This window comes from Zea mays, chromosome 1 (assembly GCF_902167145.1).
Source record: "Zea mays cultivar B73 chromosome 1, Zm-B73-REFERENCE-NAM-5.0, whole genome shotgun sequence".
NCBI lineage: Eukaryota > Viridiplantae > Streptophyta > Magnoliopsida > Poales > Poaceae > Zea > Zea mays.
In genome coordinates, this window is record NC_050096.1 from 35892320 (window position 1) to 35918001 (window position 25682).

Below are 25682 nucleotides of genomic sequence, written 5' to 3' on the forward strand. Positions count from 1 at the left end.
AGGGATGCAACAAGGGAGCTCAGCCCCTTGGCCCCAGCAGTCTCCCAAAGACGGCGCTCATCCCCAGTTTGGATTAGGAAATTAGCAATAATAGGGGAAAGGCCATCAAAGATGCATCTGTTTCGGTGATTCCATAAAATCCAAGCACCCAGTGTAATGAGGAAGTTTAGGTCATCTCTGAAGGACCCCTGAATAGCTTCATTTGCTTGATGCCACCACTCCATAAAATTAATATTCGATGGTTGTGGAGCCAAACCCTGCAGCCCATGGTTTTAAAGTCGTCCGACTAATCGCGATTAGTCGGCGATTAGTCGTCCGATTAGGCTTGTTCTCGACTAGGTGCTCTGTTTTGGGCTCCAGGCTGCTCTTTTCTATTTGGGCCGGCCCACCAGGGGAGCTGAAACTGAGCGCCAATGTGCCAATGCTGTTACCCCTCTTGTACAGTCTTTTACCGTAGCTGGAGTTGAGCGCTGCCGCCTTCATTTGCTTGCTGCTAACTGCTCTGAGCGCCGCCGCCCTCCTCTGCTTGCTGCTGCTCTGAGCGCCGCCGCCCTCCTCTGCTTGCTGGACTGGAGATGGACTGCTGAGTGCTGACTGCTGTGCTGAGCGCCGCCGCCCTCATCTTCTTGTTGGAGCTGGACTGCTGACTGCTGAGCGCCGCCTGCTCTGCTCAAAGTTCAGACCATCCTCCACTCCCTCCTGCTCTGTTGTTCTTTTGCTGGAACAGAGATGAGCACTTCTGGTAATCCCTCCCTCCTCTAGTCTTTTGTTCTTTTGCTGGAAACAGAGATGAGCACTTCTTGAGTTGCTCTTTGCTTGCTGCAGATGAGGATGGGAGTCGACTAGGATTTGCAATCTAGTATACTGTTATATATATATATATATATATATATATGGTCCTGTTATAGATGGACAACTATAGGACGACTAATCGAGCTAATCGACGACTAATCGCGATTAGTCACCTTATCGGTGCTTAGGCGACTAGAGTCGACTAGCCGACTTTAAAACCTTGCTGCAGCCCGAATTGCCTAAGGAGGAACCAACATTCTCTTGAGAAGACGCAATTCACAAACAGATGGTCAATTGTCTCCCTCTCCTGATCACACAGAGGACATCTTTCCGGATGATCCAGACCTCGCTTTTCAAGTCTATCTGTCGTCCAACATTTCTTATGAGCCACCAACCACAAGAAGAATCGACATTTGGGCGGAGCCCAAGATTTCCAAATCAGCTCGAAAGGTTCGAACTCCACTGAACCAAGGAAGAGCCCCTCATAAGCAGCTTTAGCCGAATATTTGCCATTATCAGCCAACCGAAAAATATGCTTGTCCTCCTTATCAAGGTAAAGATCAACTTGGGCCACCAAATCCCAAAGGCGCAAAAAGTCTGCAAGTGCACCAACAGATAAACTTCCAGGAATATCATTAATCCATAAATTATCTTTGATCGCCTCCTGAACTGTCCTTTTGTTAATCAGCTTCTTAGGAATGGTCTCTAAAAGTCGAGGAGCGATATCCACTATCCGCTGTCCACCCAACCATCGATCATTCCAGAAAAGGGTAGAGGCTCCACTTCCAATCTCAGAATACAAGGCCATTTGTAGAACCTCTCGAATTTTCCTCGGGATATGAAGGGGCAGGGATGACCAGAGCCGACCTGGCTCAGTTTTTTGCAGCCAAGCCCAACGCATTTTAAGAGCCCAACTCAGTTCAGTGATGCTGAAAATACCCAACCCACCAAGCTCGCGGGGTCTGTACACTCTGCCCCAGGCCACTGCACAATGCCCACCCATGGCATTTTTACGACCACGCCAAAAGAACCCTCTTCTAATTTTATCAATGTCCTTCAAAGTTCAAAGTAGCAGAAGGCAGGTCCACAGCCATAGCACTGTAAATCAGCATCCCTGTCAAAACAGATTGCACCAACACACTTCTTCCTGCTTTAGTCAACAAATCAGCTTTCCACCCAGGCAGTTGATTAACTATTTTATCCACAATGGTCTGTACCTGCTCCCTTCTTAATTTATGTAACGAAAGGGGCAGACCTAGGTATTTGCAAGGAAAGCTAGAGATCTCACAAGGCCAAAACTGTTGAATCACCTCTAAATTGTCTTCATGACATCTGATGGGATAGACACTAGATTTCTGATTATTATTATATAAACCAGAAGCCTCACCAAAAAGTTGAAGGATGTCCGAAACCATAATCATGTCCTCCACCACAGGATTGATGAAGAGAACCACATCATCAGCATAAAGAGAAACCCGGTGTTGCAGCTGCCTAGAAGAAATAGGTAGTAACAAACCTTCCTCATCTGCTTTAGAAAACAGTTGACCAAGCACATCCATGACAAGCACAAACAACATCGGAGAAAGAGGATCCCCCTGTCGCAGCCCTCTTTTATGTGAAATTAGGCTTCCCGGGTGACCATTGACTAACACCGAGTGGAGGAAGTGAGGAGCAGCCCTGAAATGATATCTCTCCAGATCTGCCCAAAACCTAGATTTTGCAAAACCTCAATAAGGAAGGGCCAGGAGACCGAATCAAAAGCTTTAGTAATATCCAGCTTGATCATCAGACGAGGATGCCTTTGTTGGTGAAGAAATTTAGTCGTTTGTTGAACCAACATGAAATTATCCTGGATAAAACGACCCTTAATGAAGGCATTTTGGTTTGGAGAGACCAAATCATTGAGTCTTGAAGCCAAGCGAGTAGCCAATATCTTGGTGATTAGTTTTGCAAAGCTATGAACAAGGCTAATAGGTCTAAAATCTTTGACCTGATCAGCACCATCTTTCTTTGGGATTAGAGTGATAAAAGCAGAATTCAGCTTATGGAAATTATCAAACTTTCTGTTCCAAATCGCCATCACCGCAACCATAAGTTCATCTTTAATAATGGACCAGCAAGTCTTATAAAATCTACCAGTAAACCCATCCGGTCCAGGAGATTTATCTGAGGGCAGGCAATTTATAGCATTGCACACTTCTTGCTCAATAATGGGGCTGTCCAATTCTAGCAAGTTTGAAAATGGAGTGTCGGCAGTTTCCAAAGCCTCAAGGTTAATGGATATATTTCTGTCTTTACCAGCACCAAGCAGATCAAGATAAAACTGATCCACTGCTGCAGCTTTGTCAATATGAGCAGTAAGGACTTGATTTCCCGCCCACTGTGGAAGCGTGCCGAGAGATGTTCAAAAGAGAAATGTGTCTTGTTTGCCACCGAGTTAAGCCAGAGATAGGTGATAAAATTAGAAGTTGGATTCAGCACTCTGTATCGTAGTGGCTCAGTTCCCACCTTGTAAATTGTTCATACTTTGCCAAGAAGTAATAAAAATATTGTAGGTACCCCCTACAGTAACTTATCATAAAAAAAGGACTTGATTTCCCACAGTAAGTTTGGATATAATATTCTTCTTCTTTCTGTAACGCGCAAAGGAATGGAACAACTTAGAATTTGCATCTCCCTCCTTGAGCCATGAAATGCTTGATCTTAGGCGAGCAATGGTTCGCTTGGTTGAGGCCAAAGCTAGAGAGTGTTTCTTCAACTTACTCAACAGCCACCTCTCAAGCATAGACAAAATACGACCATCCTGCGCAATCTCAAGCTGATGGATCAAGTCTCTAGCAAGATGCAGCTGAGTCTCAATGTGTCCCACCTTCTTGCTGCTCCAACCTTGAAGGGCTTTAGCTGTCCCTTTGAGTTTTAAATCAAATGTGGAAAATGGGCATTGGCCAACAGGAACCGAACTCCAAGCATTGTGCACCACTTCGTGAAACCCTTCAATCTTTGTCCAGAAGGATTCAAAATGAAAACGCCTTTTAACATCATTGCTATCTTTGAGACCCAATAATAAAGGACAGTGATCAGAATCTTCAGAAGCTGCACTTTGTAACATTGCGCTAGGAAACAATTCCTCCCAACGGAAGTTGGGAATGGTGCTAATACTCTTTTTTGGAAGAATCGATGGATTCAAGGACCGAGGGTGGCAGATATTGCGCCAAGACTTCTTCAAGTTGTTCCGAAAAGAAAAATCAATACAAGGACAGTGCAAGAAGCTATTACTGGAAGAGCATGGATGTCGGATATTCGAGGGGCCCTATCTGTGGGGGCAATTGTTGATTATCTTCACCTTTGGAACTTATTGTTAACTGCTGAATTAAGGCCGAATGTTGAAGATAAGCACATTTTTAGGCTGGCTGCCAATGGAAAATATTCAGCAAAATCTGCCTACGAGGGGTTATGCATTGGCTCGATTCCTTTTGAACCGTACGAGAGGATATGGAAAACCTGGGCGCCTCCTAAATGTCGGTTTTTTATGTGGTTAGTTGCTCAAAAAAGGTGTTGGACAGCTGATCGTCTTGCAAAAAGAGGATTGGATCACCCTGATAGTTGCCCTCTTTGTGAACAAGAAAGTGAAACAATAGACCATCTTCTGGTCTCTTGTGTTTTCTCAAGGGAGTGCTGGTTCCTTTTGTTGAGACAATTTGGACTGCATACTCTGTCCCCTCAACCAGAAAATGACAGTTTCCTGGACTGGTGGAGGACAATAAGTGAAATGGCAGCTGGACAAATGAAGATGGGGATTATGGAAGCACCGCAATCAGTGTGTCTTCGAGGGCGGCAGTCCGAGTGTTGCTGCTATTCTGGAGCAGGTTGGAGAAGAGCAAAGGTTGTGGGAGATGGCAGGGGCTAAGGGGCTTATTTTCCTAGCAGCTAACCTTCCTCACGGCTAATTTCTGTTCAAGGTCTGTTGTTTTTTATCTGTTTTTTGAGGAGTTTAAACCTCAGCATTATGGTTTGTAAGGGCTTCGGCCCGACTTTTTTCTTCTTAAATATAATGATATGCAGCTCTCCTGCATATTTGAGAAAAAAAATCAATAGAGCACAACACTCTATCAAGCTTGACAAGAGTAGGCTGATTCTGCTGATTAGACCAAGCAAACTTGCGCCCATGGAGTGGAATTTCTTTAAGAGCCAGATCGTCTACCAATTTTTTGAATCGACCCATCAAAGCCCGATTAATATGCAAGTTGTTTTTATCCTCGACTTGCAATATGAGATTGAAATCCCTAGAAATCATCCAAGGACCCTGACAAGCTGCTCTAATTTGTCTCAGCTCTTGCAGAAATTGAATCTTGGCTTCATTAGATTGAGGTCCATACACACAAGTAAGCCACCAATGATGCCCCTCCTCTGAACAGAACTGCACAGAAACACTATGAACGTCTGTCCTGGTAGCTCCAGTGACCCCCAAATGTTGTCTCCAAGCAATAAGGATTCCACCCCTCGCACCAATAGAAGGTAGGGCCAACGAACCGGTAAAATCAGATCCTAACATAGAGAGGAGAGTACGCTGAGAAGGTTGTGCCATCTTAGTTTCTTGAAGACAGATTATATCCGCACCATAACAATTGAGGAGCTCACGGACAGAATTATGTCGAGCCAAAGAGTTGAGACCTCTTACATTCCAAACAATTATTTTTTCCGGATCCATGGAGTAACAATGGGAGGTAAAACGACAAACAAGAACAACAAAACCGCCAACTAAAATATGCTTGCTGCGGTAATATCCCCAGTCCTATTATCATATTCCAAATTATCTGGGATAGACCACCCAAAAAGAGCAGGAAGAGCCTGCACATGACTACGAGAAAGAGTATGCTTGAAGAGCTTGGCGTAGTCGTCCAAGATTTTTCTCATCTTAGAATGAATCAGATGTTTTAAGAAGATGCCTAGAATAATCCCTTCAACCAAGAAAAAAGTAAGGCCTTTTATTTTACTTTTAAGAGTAAAAAGAATGCTATTTCAACCACTAATTTTTCAAAAGTGTGATTTATTAGCAAAAGTATTTCACAAACAAACACCCGTGTCATTTCAGATGTCACAAGTGATTTTCTCAAAGCTGCATGCATCCTATAGCATTGCCGTCTGAATGAAATACATAATAGTCGTCTATAAAGATTATCTTATTGGCATTTCAACTATATTCTCACCTTTTTCCTCTTAATATAATAGTGTGGGTGTGTGGGTTTTGTTTTGGCTTTGTATGAGGTTTCTATCCTCACCTTTTTCCTCTTAATATAATGATACGCAGCTCTCCTGCGTTTTCCAAAAAAAACAGACTGTCTCTAATGTTAGCGTAGCCGTATTATGTATTCCTGTATATTCTATCACTGTAATGGGCCTTGGCCCATGTACTTGGGTATATTAATATATTTCCTGCCCCAATTAGGGTTAGAGTTTCCAATCTCAGCCTCCAACATCTAACAGTACAGTATGATGGGTATTCCAGTGAGAGCACCAATTCATTCTAGGGAAAGTTAGTACAAAATCTTGTTGGTTTGTGTAGGGTCTCCAAGGTAAAATTTTGAGATGTGAATTTTATCATACAAATAGTTAATGAACAGTCGAGAAACGTTTGACAGAAAACCAGAATTCATAATCATCATTTGAAGTAGATAATTTAGAATCTCTTTTAACAAAAATATTGTTGGTGAAAATGTTTCTTCTTAATATAATTATATGTGTGTTCAAGAAAAAAGTTGGTGAAAATTGAAAATGTTTTACTAGGCATGTGAACACTGAATGGTTATGTTTAGGAATATAAGCTCTGAATGCTAAAAGCAAGACAATGAATAGCATGATAAAAACAAGATATCGATAAAGATTTACAAGAAAAGAGATATCCTCATTTCCATAATATTAGAAAAGAACGCAGTCGCAGTGATTAGATGAAGTACCTTATCATTTGCATTATCAATCCTAATGTTACTATCACATTCGACCTTCATGCCATAAGAGTGTTCAGTATCATCATTCAAATCTTCTTCAACATCTTCACCAGAACCAGAGGAGCCATCATAATCTTCAGGGATGTCATTGTCTGTAGAATATTCCTTGTCAATGTCAGACTCGGTATAAGCATCTGAAGAGTACGAACCGTCTTCAATATCCTAAACAGGTAATTGTTGGATTAAAATCCATAACAATACAGTATGGGTTCAAATAGAACAAGCTTGCAAAGAAAAGCACGTCCAGGGAAAAGCAGGTACATCAAATATCTGATCATATTCCTCAAGCATAATAATAACAATAGCTTGGGCATGGTTGGCAGCAGCAGCAGCTTGAAGCAACTGGAATGAACCATCCCCAGCCATACTGAATTCACTATCAATTTCACATTCACCAAGAAGAAGAGGACGGAGAAGAAGCGGTGCCATGCAAGCTGCCAAAGCAGATGAAGACATCCTATTTACAGCTTTGTGTGATCCAACAATCTGCATCATTTTGAGAATCCTAAAAGAAAAGCAATGAGTTCCATGGATTTCTGCTATTATCAGTTTACCATGCAGACTAAAGAAAACTGATAATTAAATTAACAACAAAAATCATGTACATATTCTTCTAGAATGAACATAGACATCATGAACATTATTTGTGCAGTCTACAATTTGGTTGATAACACATTAGAAATAAACCATTATAGGTAGATACCTCTGCAACAATTGACGATTTGGTTCTGGGAATACTTCATATATCACTCTATTCATAGCATCGAGTCTTTTTGTCTTGTCAGTTCCTGTACAGCCATTTATTTTGATCAGTTTATAATTTTTGGCACAACACAATGTTTAGTAGATAGAGGGTTGAGCTGGTATTTAGGTATGTACTCCATGAAAGGTAGTTAAACACTGAAAATCAAGATTGGGCAGATTGCTGAAAAAATAAGTTTCAAGTCAGTCTTACGGTAAGCTCTAACCAGGGCAGTGCAACATGGTGCCGGAATTGGAGAAGATGGCATCTCTCGAAGAATGCACTGCAGCGAATGAGAATCAACAAATGTTCCTCAGAGACAATGAATTGGCAGAAAATATGATGATTGATTAATGGGAGCAAAGGCTCAAGTACATATAGGCAAGGATGTCTACAGAAAAGGAAACAATCCTACACAATCACAGGAATAGGAAACAATCCTACACAATCCTATCAGGGAGATCCTTGTCTATTGAGACCAATTAACCAAATAAGGGGCAGGCACACAAGGCAACAAGCATGTGCAGCCGTGCCACCTAAACTGCCTAAACTAGCACACGCTAACACCTCCCCGCAGTCAGATCGTCAACCACTGCGCACGTTCAGACTGGTCCTGAATTCGTTGAAGACAGAGGATGGGAGGCCCTTGGTGAAGATATCGGCATACTGTGATGTTGTCGGTACATGTAGGACACCGAGAGCACCGGTAGCAACCCGTTCTTTGACGAAGTGTAGATCAATCTCAATGTGCTTAGTGTGTTGATGTTGGACGGGGTTGGAGGTCATGTAGACGGCACTGATGTTGTCACAATACACTAGTGTTGCGCGGCGAAGAGGAGCGTGGAGTTCCAGGAGGAGCTGGTGCAGTCGTGTGGTTTCGGCAACTGCATTAGCCACAGTGCGATACTCAGCTTCAGCGCTAGACCTAGAGACAGTGTTCTGACGCTTGGAGGACCAAGAGATGAGGTTGTCACCAAGGAACGTAGCATAGCCCAAGGTGGACCTGGGGATAACTGTCTTCTCCGGCGAGGTTATACATCTGCCGCAGGCTTGGTTCTAGGGTAGCAACCCTAGGCGCTTGAGAGTCATTGCAAGAGAGAGAGATTGGTTTGATAATATATTCCTCATTCCTTTGTCTCCTGCGTACATGCCTATATATAGGCCACCGGTTGACCAACTAGGCAACCACTAATTAGGCAAGTGACTAATTGGAATTATCTCCCCTACAATTTAGGTCTATCAATTTAGCCACCAAATCAGTCACTTTCCTTTGCCATGCCTTCCTTGTGCGCGCTTTCCTTTGCCATGCCTTCCTTGCGCGCGCGCTGCCAGCGCCCGTGCCTTCCTTGCGCGCGCTGCTGCCAGCGCCCCCTGCGGCCTCTCGCTTTTGGCGCGCATAGGTGCGACCCCACATGAGTGACCGCTCCCTATGATGCCCATGACATCTCCCCCTCCCTTGAGGACCAGCTCGTCCTCGAGCTGCCATAAACTTACCTGACACGACTTAAGGTTAAGCCTTTTACATCTCGGATTACCTTTATTATTTAAGACGAAAATACAAAATAATTGTGGAACTAAAATATAAATTTGAACTGCAGCTATGTCCTCCTGGATCCCAAGGAAAGAGCTGAACTGCGGCCTTCACGTTGGATGAAAAGTGGAGGAGGAACCAGCCCGTTCTTATGTTGGGTCAGTCCAGCACCAAGGCAGGTGCCCGAATGGAGACGACCCTCTTTGGCTGTGCAGGGGGGCTGCATACCCAGATCTCGACTTCTGCAGGGGGTTCAAAAAGTATAAACGAGACCTGGTGGTTGGGCGCGCAGGCTGCGAGTTGGTGCAGCGATGAGCTGATCAGCAAGTGCAGCTTCCGCACCGCCCGCCTAACAAGGAAGCCGCGCACTGCGGCTTGCAGGCGCACCACGACCTACTCATGTGATGACAGCCATGGGGTGGCCCTGGAGGCCACAGCAAGGTGCTTCTCCCCACGAAGGGACTGTACCTGGCGGCGTGCCAGGAACCCTCGCGCTGCCGTCTGAAGCCGCACCGCTGCTTGGAGTTCCTTCTCTGTCTTCTCCTTGTAGCGGTGGAACATCACAACGAACTGATCCCACTTCTCTGTGAAACGGCCAAAACTCTCTTCGAGCCGAGTGAATGCATCTGGAGTTGGAGAGGGCGGGTGGGAGAGCGTTGCGGCGGCTGATGGCGCGGCGGCTGGTGGTGGTGAGGGATGGGCGGCCGGTGGTGGTGAGGATAACCTGGAGCTGATACCAGGTGTCATGGTCCTTCGGTCCATGGGGATAATTGTCTTCTCCGGCGAGGTTATACCCTCTGCCGCAGGCTTGGTTCTAGGGTAGCAACCCTAGGCGCTTGAGAGTCATTGCAAGAGAGAGAGAGATTGGTTTGATAATATATTCCTCATTCCTTTCTCTCCTGCATACAGGCCTATATATAGGCCACCGGTTGACCAACTAGGCAACCACTAATTAGGCAAGTGACTAATTGGAATTATCTCCCCTACAATTTAGGTCTATCAATTTAGCCACCAAATCAGTCACTTTCCTTTGCCATGTCTTCCTTGCGCGCGCTTTCCTTTGCCATGCCTTCCTTGCGCGCGCTGCTGCCAACGCTCGTGCCTTCCTTGCGCGCGCTGCTGCCAGCGCCCCCTGCGGCCTCTCGCTTTTGGCGCGCATAGGTGCGGCCCCACATGAGTGACCGTTCCCTATGATGCCCATGACATGCGCGTATCCAGGCAACGGCCCAGTCAGCATCAGTGTAGACCACAAGATCTGTCGTTGTAGACGGTCGCAGCAGGAGGCCAAGATCAAGGGTGCCACAAATGTATCGCAGAATCCGTTTCAGCGAGGCAAGATGCGGTTCCCGGGGAGAGTACATGTGAAGGAAAACTTGCTGAACAGCATAGGCGATATCAGGCCGAGTGAATGTCAACCACTGCAAAGCACCAGCAAGACTGCGGAAATCCGAAGCGTCAGTTACCGGCGCATCATCGGCTGAAGCAACCTCTGGATTTGTATCAACCAGAGTGAAACAAGGCTTGCACTCTGACATCCCTGTGCGATCAAGTAGTTCCACCATGTACTGCTTCTGAGAGAGAACGAGGCCATCGCCTGAGGGCTGAACATGCATACCAAGGAAGTGATGTAGCACGCCGAGATTCTTCATGGAGAACTTCTGTTGTAGGGCCGAAATGATCTGGCACAGAAGGGGTCAAACTCAAAAGAGCAATTGTTGTCGATAGTAAATTGACGGACTGAAATAAGATTCTTAATAGTTTGTGGGGACACAAAAATATTATTAAGAAATAAGGAATGAGGTAATTCAGTAGAGCTCGTGCCGACCACAAGAAGCAGGGAACCATCATCGACGACAATTGATGAAGGAGTAGGATACCGCGGGAAAAGTATGTGAAAGATTGTTGGAAGAGGATGTCATGTGGGAAATAGCACCTGAGTCAAAGTACCATTCGGTGGATAGGGGTTGCTGCAGTGTCTCCATGCTGAAAGCAGAAGCCATCGACTGAGTGTCCCAGGAGGGCAGGCCGGCCATGGGGTGGTAGAACCCTAGCGGAGCCCACTGGTCGGCCCCTTCAGTCGGTGTAGCAGGAGCAGGAGCCGCAGGTGGCTACTGCTGGACGACGAGGGCATGCTGCTATGGACAAGCCGGAGGAGGACGTGCGCCGGGCCACATATGTATGGTACCCGTCCACGGGGTTGTAGACAGATGGCCAAGGGCTGCCCGGTGGCGCAACTGCTTTGGGCTGCTGCTGCACGCTGCCCTGTTGTTGTTGCTGACCGCCTCTAGGGCGGTGATGCTGCTGCCGGCCGCCACGCTTGCTGCGACGGCTGCTGTTTCTTGGAGTGATTCCCGTTGGCAGCCCCCCCCGGAGTTGAACTCGAAGGGCTGCTATGGGGAATTGGTGGTGGCGGCGAGAGCAACAGCCGGAGGAGACTGCTGGTTCGCCAGGGTGAGGTCCTCGCGGACGGCGAGGACGGTGAGGAAGGGCCGAGCGCGACGAAGCAGAGTGCCGACGTGGGTGAAGCGCTCGTTGAGGCCACGGATCGCATTGAGGACGAGGGTGCGGTCCGAGGCGACCTCCCCGAGGGCGCCGAAGTCATCAGCCATCTTGAGGCGTGGCAGTACTCGGCGATGGAGAGGTCTCCCTGGACGAAGTTGTGGAACCTCGTTTCAAGTTGTATGGCACGTATTTCCCGGCTCTCGAGGAACTGGGACTCGACGGCGAGCCAGGTGTCCTAGGCAGTGTCGCCCTAGGAGGAGACGATCTCGGCGAGGGAGTCGAGGATCCAGGAATTGACGACGCAATCCATCTGATCCCAATCCGGGGACAGGGAGGAAACCGAGGCATCGAGGTGGACGCGATCCTGGAGGGAGAATTTACCAAGGGTCGGTAAGAACTGGGCACGCCAGTGGTTGTAGTGACCGGAGTCGATGTCGAGAACAATGTGGACAAGGCTCCAAATGTTGCTGATGGCGACGGTCTGGGCATGAAGGTGGAGGGCAGCAGCCTCCTGCAGCAGCATGGTGCCATGGATATCCGTGGGCACAGGAGCGGAGGAGTCGCCCTCATGGAACAGGGGAGCGAGGGCAGCCGCAGCAGCCTCAGCGACCGTCCACTCCCGATCTGCGCGCCAGGGCGGCATCGTGAGCGCTGGCGGCGACGCGGAGCTCCTCCTCTGCCTTGGCAAGGCAGGCAAGGGATGTGTCGTAGGCTTGTTGGCGCTCCAGGGCAGCTCCTCCTTGGCTTGGCGAGCGTCAACTTCGTCGTGCTGAGCGCGGGTGAGGGTGGCCGATGTTAGAATAATCCCAGCACATGTGTGTGCACGAGTCGTGGTAGTTGTGCATGTGTGTGCATGCAGTGCAACTGCTAGCTCCGTGGGTGTGTGCGCATGGTGCTGGTCACTAGCTAGTTGAGTGGTGTAGTGTGTGCGTTAGTTGTGTGCATGCTTGCATGCTGGAAGGAGTGGCCGAGAAGCTAGCGCCTGGCTGGTGACTTGTTCGTGTGTGTGAGGAGGTTGCTTGCATGCAAAGCAAAATGAGTCATGCGGCTCATGGCGTGAAGGCTGGGTAGTGGACTGGTGGAGTTCGTAGCTCTCTGTATGTTCAGTCTGTAAAGGCTCATGTACTGCTCAAGATCTTGCGCTACTACCTCGAGTCCGAGTCCATGGCGATGGTTCCGCACGACGCCGGGGGGAGTTCGGTCTCCATGTCATACCCGGTGCTGTCGTCGGCAAGCTACACGGCGTGGGCGATCAAGGTGGAGTCGATCCTCGACGCGCAAGGTCTCTGGGAGGCCGTGTCTCCACCAGATGATGGCGAGGTGAACGCTGTGAAGAACAAGACGGCGCGGGCACAGCTTCTCCAAGCTCTGCACGATGACATCTTGATGCAGGTCTCCACCAAGAAAACGGCGGCGGAGGTATGGGCGAGCCTCAAGACTCGTTTCGTCGGGGCGGATCGGGTCAAGATGGCGCGCCTCGCCACGCTCAAGGGGGAGTTCGACAAGCTGTACATGGAGGACAGGGAGGCATTCGACGACTACGCCGGCAAAATCAGCGGTATGGCGGCGCGTTACGCCGGGCTTGGCGCGACGCTCGACGACGCTGCCATGGTGAAGAAGCTCCTCGACACCGTTCCAGATCGGCACTTCCCCGCCGTCGCGGGCATCGAGCAGTTCTGCGACGTCGAGACAATGGCGTTCGAGGAGGCGCTCGGCAGACTGAAGGCGTTCGACGAGCGTTCCCGGCGGCGTACTCGTGCTGGCGGCGAACGGCGCGACGACCAGCTCCTTCTCACGGAGGCCGAGTGGAAGGCTCGACAAAAGAAGAAGTCGACGATCAGCAAATGCTTCAACTGCGGTAACCGCGGCCACTTCGCGCGGGACTGCCGTAAGAAGGAGGAGGCGCTGCTAGCCAGGGCCGATGAAGAAGCGACGCTCCTGTGAGTGTGGGACGCGGCGCTAGGATTAGGGGGAGATTGTTAGAATAATCCCAGCGCATGTGTGTGCACAAGTCGTGGCAGTTGTGCATGTGTGTGTGAAAGTCGCCTAGAGGGGGGGGTGAATAGGGCGAATCTGAAATTTATAAACTTGAGCACAACTACAAGCCGGGTTAGCGTTAGAAATATAAACGAGTCCAAGAGAGAGGGCGCAAAACAAATTGTGAGCAAATAAAGGGCGAGACACGATGATTTGTTTTACCGAGGTTCGGTTCTTGCAAACCTACTCCCCGTTGAGGTGGTCACAAAGACTTTCAACCCTTTCCCTCTCTCAAACGGTCACTTGGACCGAGTGAGCTTCTCTTTTCAATCAAACGGGAAACAAAGTCCCCGCAAGGACCACCACACAATTGGTGTCTCTTGCCTCAGTTACAATTGAGTTTGTCACAAGAAGAATGAGAAAGAAAAGAAGTAATCCAAGCGCAAGAGCTCAAATGAACACAACAAATCTCTCTCTCTAATCACTAAAGCTTTGTGTGGAGTTGGGAGAGGATTTGATCTCTTTGGTGTGTCTTGTATTGAATGATATAGCTCTTGTAAGGTGTAGAAGTGTAGAAACTTGGATGCCATTGAATGTGGGGTGGTTGGGGTATTTATAGCCCCAACCACCAAAAATGGTCGTTGGAAGGCTGCTGTCGCATGGCGCACCGGACAGTCCGGTGCGCCAGCCACGTCAGTAGACCGTTGGGGTTCGACCGTTGGAGCTCTGACTTGTGGGGCCTCTGGGCTGTCCGGTGGTGCACCGGACAGGTCCTGTAGACTGTCCGGTGCGCCAACTGCACGTGCTCTGTCCTCTGCGCACGCAGGCGCGCATTAAATGCGTTGCAGTCGACCGTTGCGCGCTATGTAGCCATTGCTCCGCTGGCACACCGGACAGTCCGGTGTGACACCGGACAGTCCGGTGTGACACCGGACACTGTCCGGTACTTCACCGGACAGTCCGGTGGATTATAGCGGAGCGCCCTCTGATTTTCCCGAAGGTAGCGAGTTCAGCTTCGAGTGCCCTGGTGCACCGGACACTGTCCGGTGGTGCACCGGACAGTCCGGTGCGCCAGACCAAGGTGCCTTTCGGGATGTCTTTTGCTCTCTTTGTTTGAACCCTTTCTTGGTCTTTTTATTGGCTTATTGTGAACCTTTGGCACCTGTAGAACTTATAGACTAGAGCAAACTAGTTAGTCCAATTATTTGTGTTGGACAATTCAACCACCAAAATCAATTAGGAAATAGGTGTAAGCCTAATTCCCTTTCAGTGTGCATGCAGTGCAACTGCTAGCTCCGTGGGTGTGTGCGCATGGTGCTGGTCACTAGCTAGTTGAGTGGTGTAGTGCGTGCGTTAGTTGCGTGCGTGCTTGCATGCTGGAAGGAGTGACCGAGAAGCTAGCGCCTGGCTGGTGACTTGTTCGTGTGTGTGAGGAGGTTGCTTGCATGCAAAGCAAAATGAGTCATGCGGCTCATGGCGTGAAGGCTGGGTAGTGGACTGGTGGAGTTCGTAGCTCTCTGTATGTTCAGTCGATAAAGGCTCATGTACTGCTCAGTTGCAAATGGTGGCAACGAAATAGAAAACGCAGCGTCCGTGCACTGTAGGTGTGTGTGCGCCAAGTTCCTGTGTCCATTGTCTTGTGTACAGCTACTGTTCATCTCTGTCTATCTCTGTTCTTGGCGTTCCAGCGAGTGTGTGAGTGCCAGTAGATTCCAACAATTGGTATCAGAGCCAGGTTGACCCAATGCATTCTCAGACAAATCTTGGCTCACAATGTGTGAGGGGGAGATTGTTAGGAATAGTCCCACATTGTGTGGTGAGGGTGAGAAAGCATGGTTTATATGGTTGAGGGTGCAACCCCCTGACAGGCTAGCTTTTTGGGGGAGTGTTGGCCCAAGAGACCTAAAGCCCGCTGCTATACGTGCGGGCGCGTGTGTCGCGGCCCGACAACCTGGGTGGGCGCGCCGTGTGTGCGGGCGGCCCCGACGGACACGCCATGTGTCGGTGGTCCGGTTCCAACAATCTCCCCCTAATCCTAGCGCTGCATCCCGCACTCACAGGAGCGCCGCTTCTTCATCGGCCCTGGCTAGCAGCGCCTCCTCCTCCTTATGGCAGTCCCGAGCGAAGTGGTCGCGGTTACCGCAGTTGAAGCACTTGTCGATCGTCGACTTCTTCTTTTGTCGAGCCTTCCACTCGGCCTCCGTGAGAAGGAGCTGGTCGTCGCGCCGTTCGCCGCCAGCACGAGTACGCCGCCGGGAACGCTCGTCGAACGCCTTCAGTCTGCCGAGCGCCTCCTCGAACGCCATCGTCTCGACGTCGCAGAACTGCTCGATGCCCACGACGGCGGGGAAGAGCCGATCTGGAACGGTGTCGAGGAGCTTCTTCACCATGGCAGCGTCGTCGAGCGTCGCGCCAAGCCCGGCGTAACGCGCCGCCATACCGCTGATTTTGCCGGCGTAGTCGTCCAATGCCTCCCCGTCCTCCATGTACAGCTTGTCGAACTCCCCCTTGAGCGTGGCGAGGCGCGCCGTCTTGACCCGATCCGCCCCGACGAAACGAGTCTTGAGGCTCGCCCACACCTCCGCCGTCGTTTTCTTGGTGGAGACCTGCATCAAGATGTCATCGGGCAGAGCTTGTAGAAGTTGTGCCCGCGCCGTCTTGTTCTTCACAGCGTTCACCTCTCCATCATCTGGTGGAGACACGGCCTCCCAGAGACCTTGCGCGTCGAGGATCGACTCCACCTTGATCGCCCACGCCATGTAGCTCGCTGGCGATAGCACCGGGTACGACATGGAGACCGAACTCCCCCCGGCGTCGTGCGGAACCATCGCCATGGACTCAGACTCGAGGTAGTAGCGCAAGATCTTGGACATAAACTGGCTCTGGTACCAATTGTTGCAAATGGTGGCAAGGAAATAGAAAACGCAGCGTCCGTGCGTTGTAGGTGTGTGTGCGCCAAGTTCTTGGGTCCATTGTCTTGTGTACAGCTATTGTTCATCTCTTTTTTTCTCGAATACGCAGGAGAGCTGCGTATCATTATATTAAGTAGAAAAAGATGGGGTGAGGTGTTAAAGAACCTCATACAACTCAACACACCACGCAACAAAAGAAAAAGAGCATACTAGCCATTGTTCATCTCTTTCTATCTCTGTTCTTGGCGTTCCAGCGAGTGTGTGAGCGCCAGTAGATTCCAACAGCCGAGACAGAGGAGTCAGCAAGTCCAGCGGCAGCAGCAGCCGCCTTGGTCGTGGGAGACTGTGGAGGAGTGGCAGACATGGCGCAGCACGGTAGGGAGGCCAGCGCGTGGGCGCTGCTCGGCAGGGAGGCCGGCGCGCTAATTGAGTGGAGACGAGGAAATCCGAGGCAGAACCCGGACTCTTGATACCATGAGAGAAATGAATTGGCAGAAAATATGATGATTGATTAATGGGAGCAAAGGCTCAAATACATATAGGCAAGGATGTCTACAAAAAAGGAAACAATCCTACACAATCACAGGAATAGGAAACATCCTACACAATCCTATCAAGGAGATCCTTGCCTATTGAGACCAATTAACCAAATAAGGGGCAGGCGCACAAGGCAACAAGCATGTGCAGCCGTGCCACCTAAACTACCTAAAATAGCACACACTAACAGTTACTAAAAGAATAGAACCACAGTTTATTTCTATTGTAGATCATAGTAAATGCTTGTCAAATAAACACCTTAATACAGTCACCGATAACATGTGCATCCTCTTCTGGGGAGAACTCATTCTTTCCTACAAATTGATATTGAAAGACATGATTTTAAACACATAGCTAGCAAGTAACAAATAATCCAGAGCAAATACAACCCTCGGGTTATCAAACTTACACGGTTACACCCTCCCAAATTAGCTTGATGCAAATATGTACGGAAGATATTAATAAAAAGATAAATAACTTACTAAAACTACATACAATAAGCTCTTGGTAAGACACTGAGAAGTGTCAAGCATTGTTGTCTTTACTTTTTTTTCTAAAACACGCAGGAGAACTGCACGTTCATTGTATTAAGAAGATAGAAATAACAGGTCTAAAATAGACCAATATCCATGAAAAACACCACCTTATGGTGGCCAAAAAGGAAAATACACAAAATGATCCATCTAGAAAACAGCCTACAAGCTTTACTTAAAAGGGAAAATGTTCAAAGTACAAGAAATCACCCTTTTCGTAATCCTGAACCCTGCGTTTGACTTCTTCAACATCAGCAGACTGACGAAGAATTCCTTCGACCTTAACACCTAGAAAGAGGGGGAGGGGATTCCACTTGTCATTGAACATCAACTTGGTGAATATATATATATATATATATATATATATATATATATATATATATATATATATATATATATATAGAGAGAGAGAGAGAGAGAGAGAGACAGAGACATGTAGTTGGATGTTATTTGATGTTCACCAGGATATTTATGCCACAAATTCGTAACTACAGGAAATTCCAAGCAAACTAGTGTGTTGAATTATTAAAACAAGGAAAAAATATTTACCATAATCTTCGATGAACTTTAAGGCCTTCTGCAGGAATGCTGTAGTGCCATCAGCATCGACAAGTGCAAATTCTGCTGGTCTGCCAATTACAGACTTATTCTCTGCTGCAACAGATTGAATTTCCTTATATTCCAACTCCATGATAAGATTCAGTCCCTCCCCACCAAATCACAGTAAGAAAGAAATAGATGAAAACAACTATTCCAAATATTGTACAGTCTCAAGCTCCATTATGAAAAGTCTCTGATTTTAATATGTAAGCAAATATATACTGCATTATCTGACATCTGATGCAAATTTTCATATTTTTATGCCACATGTATTATATGTATACATGGTAGGTTGGTGTATATCCTGTCTTGGTCCATGAGGCCCAAAATCTATTTATAAATACTCATGAATAATGGATGACTGGTGCAATTGTAGATATCCTCCATTCTCTTTTTAACTCTTGTGGGACTGATTTGGCCGGCATCTGGCATTAGTTTTTTTTTAGATTTGTTTAGATGGATAAGTTTGTATGTGCGGTGTTGGCCATCGTAACATCCAACTCCAACCTTCCATGCGGCCGCTCAAGCTCCACTACTGGTGCCCGCAAGATCCAACGACATCCGCCATCTTCCAGGTTCAAACATTGTCGCGCAGGTCCAGCTCTTGTGTGTCCGACTGCATCAAGCAACAATGGACAGAATCCCATAATCCGAAAGATGAGCTCATCCTCAGATGGTGATTGTGTTTTTTGCTACTCTGGTTTTCTTGCTTGTTGCCCTATTGCTACTTGCTATAGCCCGTGGCCTATGTCCCTTCTTGTTGTTAGAGTACCCGTTTAGGGTTTGGGGTTTACCCCGTGTAATTACAATCTCACCATTGTGTAATGGGCTAGGCCCAACTAACTTGGTCTATTAATACATCACCCAACCCCGTGTTAGGATTAGGGTTTCCCACACTTGTTGCTACTAGGCTCGATTAGTCGGTCTAGTCAACGACTAATCGCGACTAATCGACAGGTCGATAGCTATGCAACTAGGTTCGACTAGACGACTTGAAAACATTGCTTGAGATGACTAGATGCAGTGATTTTGATGAAATATGTAAGGTACTTCATGTATGTCGACTAACAAATGATTGGCCACGCCCCTGTAGGGAGAGCATGCAACTTGATTAAGTTAGTGTCCTAGAATACTCTGATGCCTAAGTACAAGCACAAACAAACATAATTGAAGAAAGAACTAGAATATTTATCTGGCACAGTCATTTTTCACAGCATACCTCATTTTCATCTAGGCCTTACAGAACTTCTGAATCAATGTCATAATGTGCTTCCCAGCCCCGTCCCTCCCCTCCCGCCCTGGCGCCCCACCCTCACCACCCCACAGCCCCACGTCGGTGCCTACTCCAGGCCCGACGGCCATTCCTTCCTCTCCCTTGGCGCTGGGGACTGCCTCTACCCCGTTGGCCGCTGGCCGTTCCAAGGCCCTTAGGTGGCGCGACGACGGAAGCCCGGCGTTCTCTCCCGTTGGCTCTCCGGGACTCCATCGACGGAGGTCGTCATTCAAGGAGGCTCTTCTTCTACCCAGGGCTGCTCCCTGTCTTGGCCGGGAGGCCGATAATGGCGCTGGCTGGGTGAAGGTTGAAGGAAGACAAGCTCGTCGACGTCGTCTTCGCCCGCTCAAGTCCCCTCCTCTTCTCCCCAGGGTCGTTCCGTCCGACCTTAGGGGGAAGTGTTTTAACTGCCTTTCCCCTTCCCACCGTGCTGCTGCTTGTCGTCGGCTGGTGAGGTGTTTCTGTTGCCGGCTGCCTGGGCACCGTGCTTACGTGTGCCCGCGCCGGCGATCAGGCGTACCCCAGCCACGACGGGGCCTGGTGTGGAGGCCTGTCTCCCAGTCCTCTGGGATGGCTGGCTCTGGTGATAGTTCTGCTGGCAGAGCTGAGGCTGGTGGAATTGATGACGTTGGAAGATTGAAGAAACGCACCCGCCGTGGTCAGAGGAGGAGAAGATCAGGAAGCCAGAGGAATAGCGAAGATCAGGAAGCAGCAGTCGAGGTGCCCGCCCAGCATTGTGCCGAACAAAGCTTTGTTCATGCATCGGGTAGGACCACGCGGATCATCAAGTACTCCAGGAAGATCCTCCAGGAAGAAGAAAATCTTCGGCGGGCTCTGATCATCACTGTCTTTGATCAGACGAATTCTGGCTGCGCCGCGGATGTGTCTGAGGCGCTCGCTGCGAGGTTCAGCCTCGATGCGCAGTCGCTCGACCTCCGTCGTGCTGCGCCAAATTCCTACGTCGCGTTCCTCCCCAGTGAGGAGGTTGCCTGCCGGGTCCTCAACGGCGGTATGCCTTTTGTCTCTCCCACTGTTCGCCTTCACATCAAACGCTGGTCCAGACATGCCTTGGCCGTCGGCGGGCGAGCGTTGCCAGTACCAGTTGACATTGAGCTGCGAGGAATCCCTGCTCATCTCTGGGGGTTGGAGACAGCCTCGCTTCTTCTTGATGAGCACTGCCTCATCCGTGATGTGCACCCGGCGTCCGCGGAAGGCGTCGATCTTTCAGTCTTCAAGTTGAGTGCATGGTGCGACGAGCCAGGGCTTGTGCCGACGGAGTTGGATCTTCTTGCGGAGGAGCCGCGTGCCTGTGACTCCGACCCCAGTCCTCGCACACTGGTTTTCCCAATCTCCGTGCAAGTGTTCCGTTCGGACGGGATCCTGGACAGCAGTTCCTTGCCACCGCCACCGCCTCCCTACTCCGGCGACGATCGCGAGCAAGACCATGACAAGCGGCGGATGAGTCCACATTCAAAACCTACGGCGACTGTTCGCAGACCTGTGCACGCGCGCCTCGGGCCTAGTGCCCGTGCCGGTTCCGCGCGCATCGGGTCTGCTGCCCGCGACGGCTCCGCGTGCCTCGGGCCTTGTGTCCGCGCCGACTCTGCGCCTGGCGGGACGGTTGCGCTCCCTGTCCCCTTGGGGGAAGGGTCTGCCGCTTCGGTTTCTCCTCCTCTGGCGCGCGACTCTGCGTCTGGATGGACTTCTGCGTCGGTTGAGTTACCGGGCGCCTCGGCAGCAGAGGTTTTCGTGGGAACAGGGGTGGACGCTTCGGAGGGTTTCGTGGGAACAGGGGTAGACGCTTCGGGCTCCCCATTACCGTCGTTCATCCCTTCGGTTTCCCCTGGGCCAGTGCCGGTGCCCATCTCTCCTGGGCCTCCCCACGGAACCAATTTTCAAACGATGGAGGAATTTGGCGGGTGTCACAGGACTGGACAGAACTCAGAGCGTCTCTGTATTGTTCATTCAGATCAGGCCTCTGTGCCAAACATGCAAGACCCGAGGGTCCCCATCACCATTGCTGCACAGGTCAGGGACCCCTGGGAAATTATCAAGCATAGTCTGCAAGTAAAGCCACCTTGTTTGAAGGTGTACTCTAGAAGGAGAGATGCCACACCGGTTCACTCCCAGGCAGTGTCTTCGGCAGCCTCGACCCCCTTGCAAGAATTTAGTCAACACATCTCCAAGGCCATTAATGGTCTGTTGAGCCCGCCACCGGTCCCTAAACGCAGAAAGAGGACCCTTCCAAGAAATTTCAAGCCTAGGAGGTCCAGAAGGGTGGCCAAGATCCCGCCTGAGTTAGGCTCCGATGCAGCAGTCTCTGTTTGCAAGAAGTTGGGATTCTGTGATGGGCATGGCAATATCTCTCTGGAAGATGCTAGCAGATATGCTGCTCTATATAATTCACCCCTCTCCAGAGAGCACATCGCTGCTTTGGCAGCTCTGTTTGGTTGGGATGCATCTGAGCTCGCGTAAGCTTGGATCGTTTGGTCTGGTCGTGTTTCCTTTTTCTCAATGGACCAGTGCAGCTTTCTAATTTGGAATGTGAGAGGATTGAATAGTAGGGCTAGGAAAGATAATGTCAAGACCTTAGTCCTGGACTTCAAGCCTTCACTTATCTGTTTGCAGGAAACCAAAATGAGCAACATTTCGGACTTTGATATCCTTTCCATCCTTGGTGCTGGTTACAGTAATTTTGTTTTCAGTCCAGCACAGGGGACAAGAGGAGGCATTTTAGTGGCTTGGAGAGATGGAATTTTCACCCACAGCAGTCATGTGATCAGGGAGTTCTCGGTCTCTATTCAGCTGCAGGAGGCTTCAGGCCCACTTTGGTGGTTCACAGGGGTTTACGGGCCACATCAAGATAATCTTAAACAGGCTTTTCTACATGAGTTAAGTGAAGTCAGGGCAGGCTGTGATGGGCCTTGGATCTTGGCAGGTGACTTTAATCAGATTTCCAGGTCTGAGGACAAGAACAACTCCTGTATCAACAGGGCCCTGTTGAGAAGATTCAGAAGATGGATAGATGAAAAGGAGCTGAAAGAAATTCCTTTGATTGGAAGAAGATACACCTGGTCTAACCAGAGACAGGCCCCCACTCTTGTTAAATTAGATCATGTCTTCTGCACTTCGAGCTGGGAAGGGTTGTTCCCAGCGGCTACTTTATTCAGCAAGGCCTCAGAAGATTCTGATCATTGCCCTTTGATTTTAAAGCTGCGTGAAGAAGAAGGTACAGGGAAAAGGAGATTTCATTTCGAGAGTTTCTGGACCAAAATGCCAGGCTTTCGTGAGTTGGTGGCAGATTCCTGGAGCCAGCCACTTCCAATTTGTGGTCATCTGGAGAGGATCTCTCTGAAGCTCAAGAGGCTAACTAGAGCCCTGCAGTCTTGGGGGCACAAAACAGTGGGCAACATTAAAATTCAACTGGGTTTAGCAAGAGAGATTTTGCACAGGCTAGAAATGGCTCAAGACAGCAGGGTGTTATCCCCAGATGAGTTATGGCTGTTAAGAAAACTCAAGCAACAATGCCTGGTCCTTGCTTCACTGGAGAGAACTGTTGCAAGGCTCAGATCTCGAGTTCAGTATCTGAAAGATGGAGATGCCAACACTTCCTTCTTCCATATGCAGGCCTGCTGTCGCAGGAAAAGAAATCATATATATAGCTTATTAGATGGTGAGAGGGTGGTCACATCTCATGATCAAAAGCAGGAGGTGCTGCATGATTTTTACTCTAATCTGTTGGGGTGTGCCCCCCAGAGAAGGCTAACTCTGAAGCTTGAAGAATGTCACAGAGATCCTATAGATTTGTCTGCTCTTGAGCTGCCTTTTACTGAGGAGGAAGTGTGGGAGGCTATTGCCAGTCTTCCTTCAGATAAAGCGCCTGGGCCAGATGGCTACACAGGGAGATTCTACAAAACTTGCTGGTCTATAATTAAGGCAGATTTGATGGCTGCCCTTGCTGCCCTTCACCTTGGTAATTCACAAAAGTTTGGGCTTCTGAATACAGCATATATTACTCTGATTCCCAAGAAGGCAGACCCCATTTCTGCTGGTGATTACAGGCCCATCAGCCTCATTCACAGCTTTGCTAAGCTGTCCACCAAGGTCCTTGCCAATAGGCTTGCTCCTCTCCTCAACAAGTTGATTGAGGCTAATCAGAGTGCTTTTATTAGGGGCAGATCTATTCATGACAATTATATGTTGGTCCAGCACTCAATTAAGTCATTGCACAGGAGAAAAGTGGCCAGCCTTTTTCTGAAACTGGATTTAACAAAGGCATTTGATTCTGTTTCCTGGGCATTCCTTCTTGAGGTTTTATCCTACCTTGGTTTTGGTAATAGGTGGAGGAATCTGATTTCCAATCTACTGGCTACTTCCTCGACTCAAATTTTATTAAACGGATTTCCTGGGGAGCTGATTAGACATCGCAGAGGTTTGAGGCAAGGGGATCCCCTCTCCCCAATGCTATTTGTCTTGGTGATGGATGTGCTCAGTAGCCTTTTCAGAGTGGCAGAAGAAAAACAATTGTTGTCTAGTCTGGAAGGTGCCATGGTGAAGTCCAGATTATCTCTATATGCAGATGATGTTGTATTGTTTGTCAAGCCCAGGGTGGAAGAGCTAAATTGTGTCAAACTCATTCTTGACTGTTTTGGAGAAGCTTCTGGCCTAGTAACTAATTTGCACAAGAGTTGTGCCATCCCAATAAGATGTGAGGATAATTTGCTGCAGGAAGGGTGTAACATTCTGCAGTGCACCCCTTCTTCTTTCCCTTGCACTTATTTGGGGCTGCCTATCTCAGATAAGAAGCTTAGCAGGAATATTTTGATGACTTGGGTTGACAAGATTGCAGATAGGCTACCAAATTGGAAAGCTAGGCTCCTCAACCTTGCTGGTAGGACAGCCCTTGTGCGCTTTGTTCTCTCTGCCATCCCAGTTTATCTTTTCCTTGCAATGAATGTCCCTAAGTGGGTGATTCACAAAATTGATAAAATCAGAAAAGGATTTGTGTGGAGAGGGAGAAAAGAGGTGAATGGGGGTAGCTGCCTTGTGGCATGGGATTCAGTCACAAGACCTTTGAAGTATGGTGGGCTTGGGATCCCTAATTTACAACACATGTGTTGGGCCCTTCAAGCCAAATGGCTTTGGCTTCAAAAAACAGATCGGGATAGGCCTTGGCTTGGCTTGTCCATCCCCATTCAGCAACATGTTAAAGACCTTTTTGCTGCATCCCTGATTTCTCATGTGGGAAATGGCTCTAATACCTTGTTCTGGACAGATAAGTGGCTTAATGGATGCTCCATCAGAGATCTTGCTTCAGAAGTGGTGTCCAAGGTGGCTAAGCGAGCTCTTACCTCTATGACAGTGGTTCAGGCTCTTGAAAACAGGCAGTGGATTGCACATATCAACCCCCCCCCCCCCCTTTCCTTGATTGGAATTCAGCAATTTCTTTTCTTATGGGATACTTTAGGAGATGTGCAGCTTTCTCAGGAGGAAGACCGCCATGTTTGGAGACATGAGACATCAGGGGTGTTCTCCTCTAAATCCTGCTACAAGGTCTTTTTATTAGGTTCTATTGTTTTTGAGCCTTGGAAGAGATTATGGAAGACCTGGGCTCCTCCCAAATGCAAGTTCTTTCTTTGGTTGGCAATAAGAAACAAATGTTGGACAGCTGACAGATTACAGTTGAGGGGACTGCCACACCCAGATGTTTGCCCAATGTGTGATCAAGCCCAAGAGACAATTCAGCACCTCCTTACTACGTGCATTTTTGCCCGGCAATTTTGGCATACAATTCTTGCTGCTATTGGCTTGGGGCATCTCACTCCGACTGCTGATGAAGGAAATTTTTCAGAATGGTGGGGAAAGGTGTGCCTTAGAGTTACCAAGACAAGGAAAAAGGGACTTAACTCTCTGATAATCCTGGGGGCTTGGTGCCTATGGCTTCAGAGAAACAGAGCAGTGTTTCATGGGGAGTCTCCTTCATTGCCCAGGATTCTTAGATGTTTCTCAGATGAGTGTGTTTGCTGGGTTTTAGCAGGAGCTAAGGAGGTCGGTAGTATGGGCTTAGTTGCTGCCCTGGGCGAGGTCGGGTCTAGTTTCAGTACTTCTATGTAATTTCTTTCGGAATTTTGTGGGTCTTTGGGAGATTTGCTTTGCAACATCTCCTCTTTTGTAATGTTTCTCTTCCTCTTTATTATATAAGATGCGCAGTTCTCCTGCGCGTTCTCAAAAAAAAAAAAAAGAACTTCTGAATCAACAACATATTAAAGACATGTAAA

General features: G+C 48.7%; 1 protein-coding gene across 13 annotated transcripts in view; it reads right to left on the minus strand.

Moving 5' to 3' along the window:
* Nucleotides 1-25682, minus strand: part of LOC103633789 (rho GTPase-activating protein 7) — a 49031-nt gene that overhangs the window by 3325 nt on the left and 20024 nt on the right. For all 13 annotated transcript variants that reach the window (XR_004850505.1, XM_035960317.1, XM_035960315.1 and 10 more), the window contains 7 exons: nucleotides 18081-18185; nucleotides 17742-17819; nucleotides 17257-17312; nucleotides 7753-7822; nucleotides 7501-7585; nucleotides 7059-7302; nucleotides 6747-6959 (listed from right to left, as the gene is read on the minus strand). Coding sequence is in view for 12 of the 13 variants with exons in the window: in XM_035960317.1 (XP_035816210.1) it covers nucleotides 6747-6959; nucleotides 7059-7302; nucleotides 7501-7585; nucleotides 7753-7822; nucleotides 17257-17312; nucleotides 17742-17819; nucleotides 18081-18185 (851 nt within the window). In the remaining variant the exon portion in view is untranslated. The remainder of the gene's footprint in view (nucleotides 1-6746; nucleotides 6960-7058; nucleotides 7303-7500; nucleotides 7586-7752; nucleotides 7823-17256; nucleotides 17313-17741; nucleotides 17820-18080; nucleotides 18186-25682) is intronic.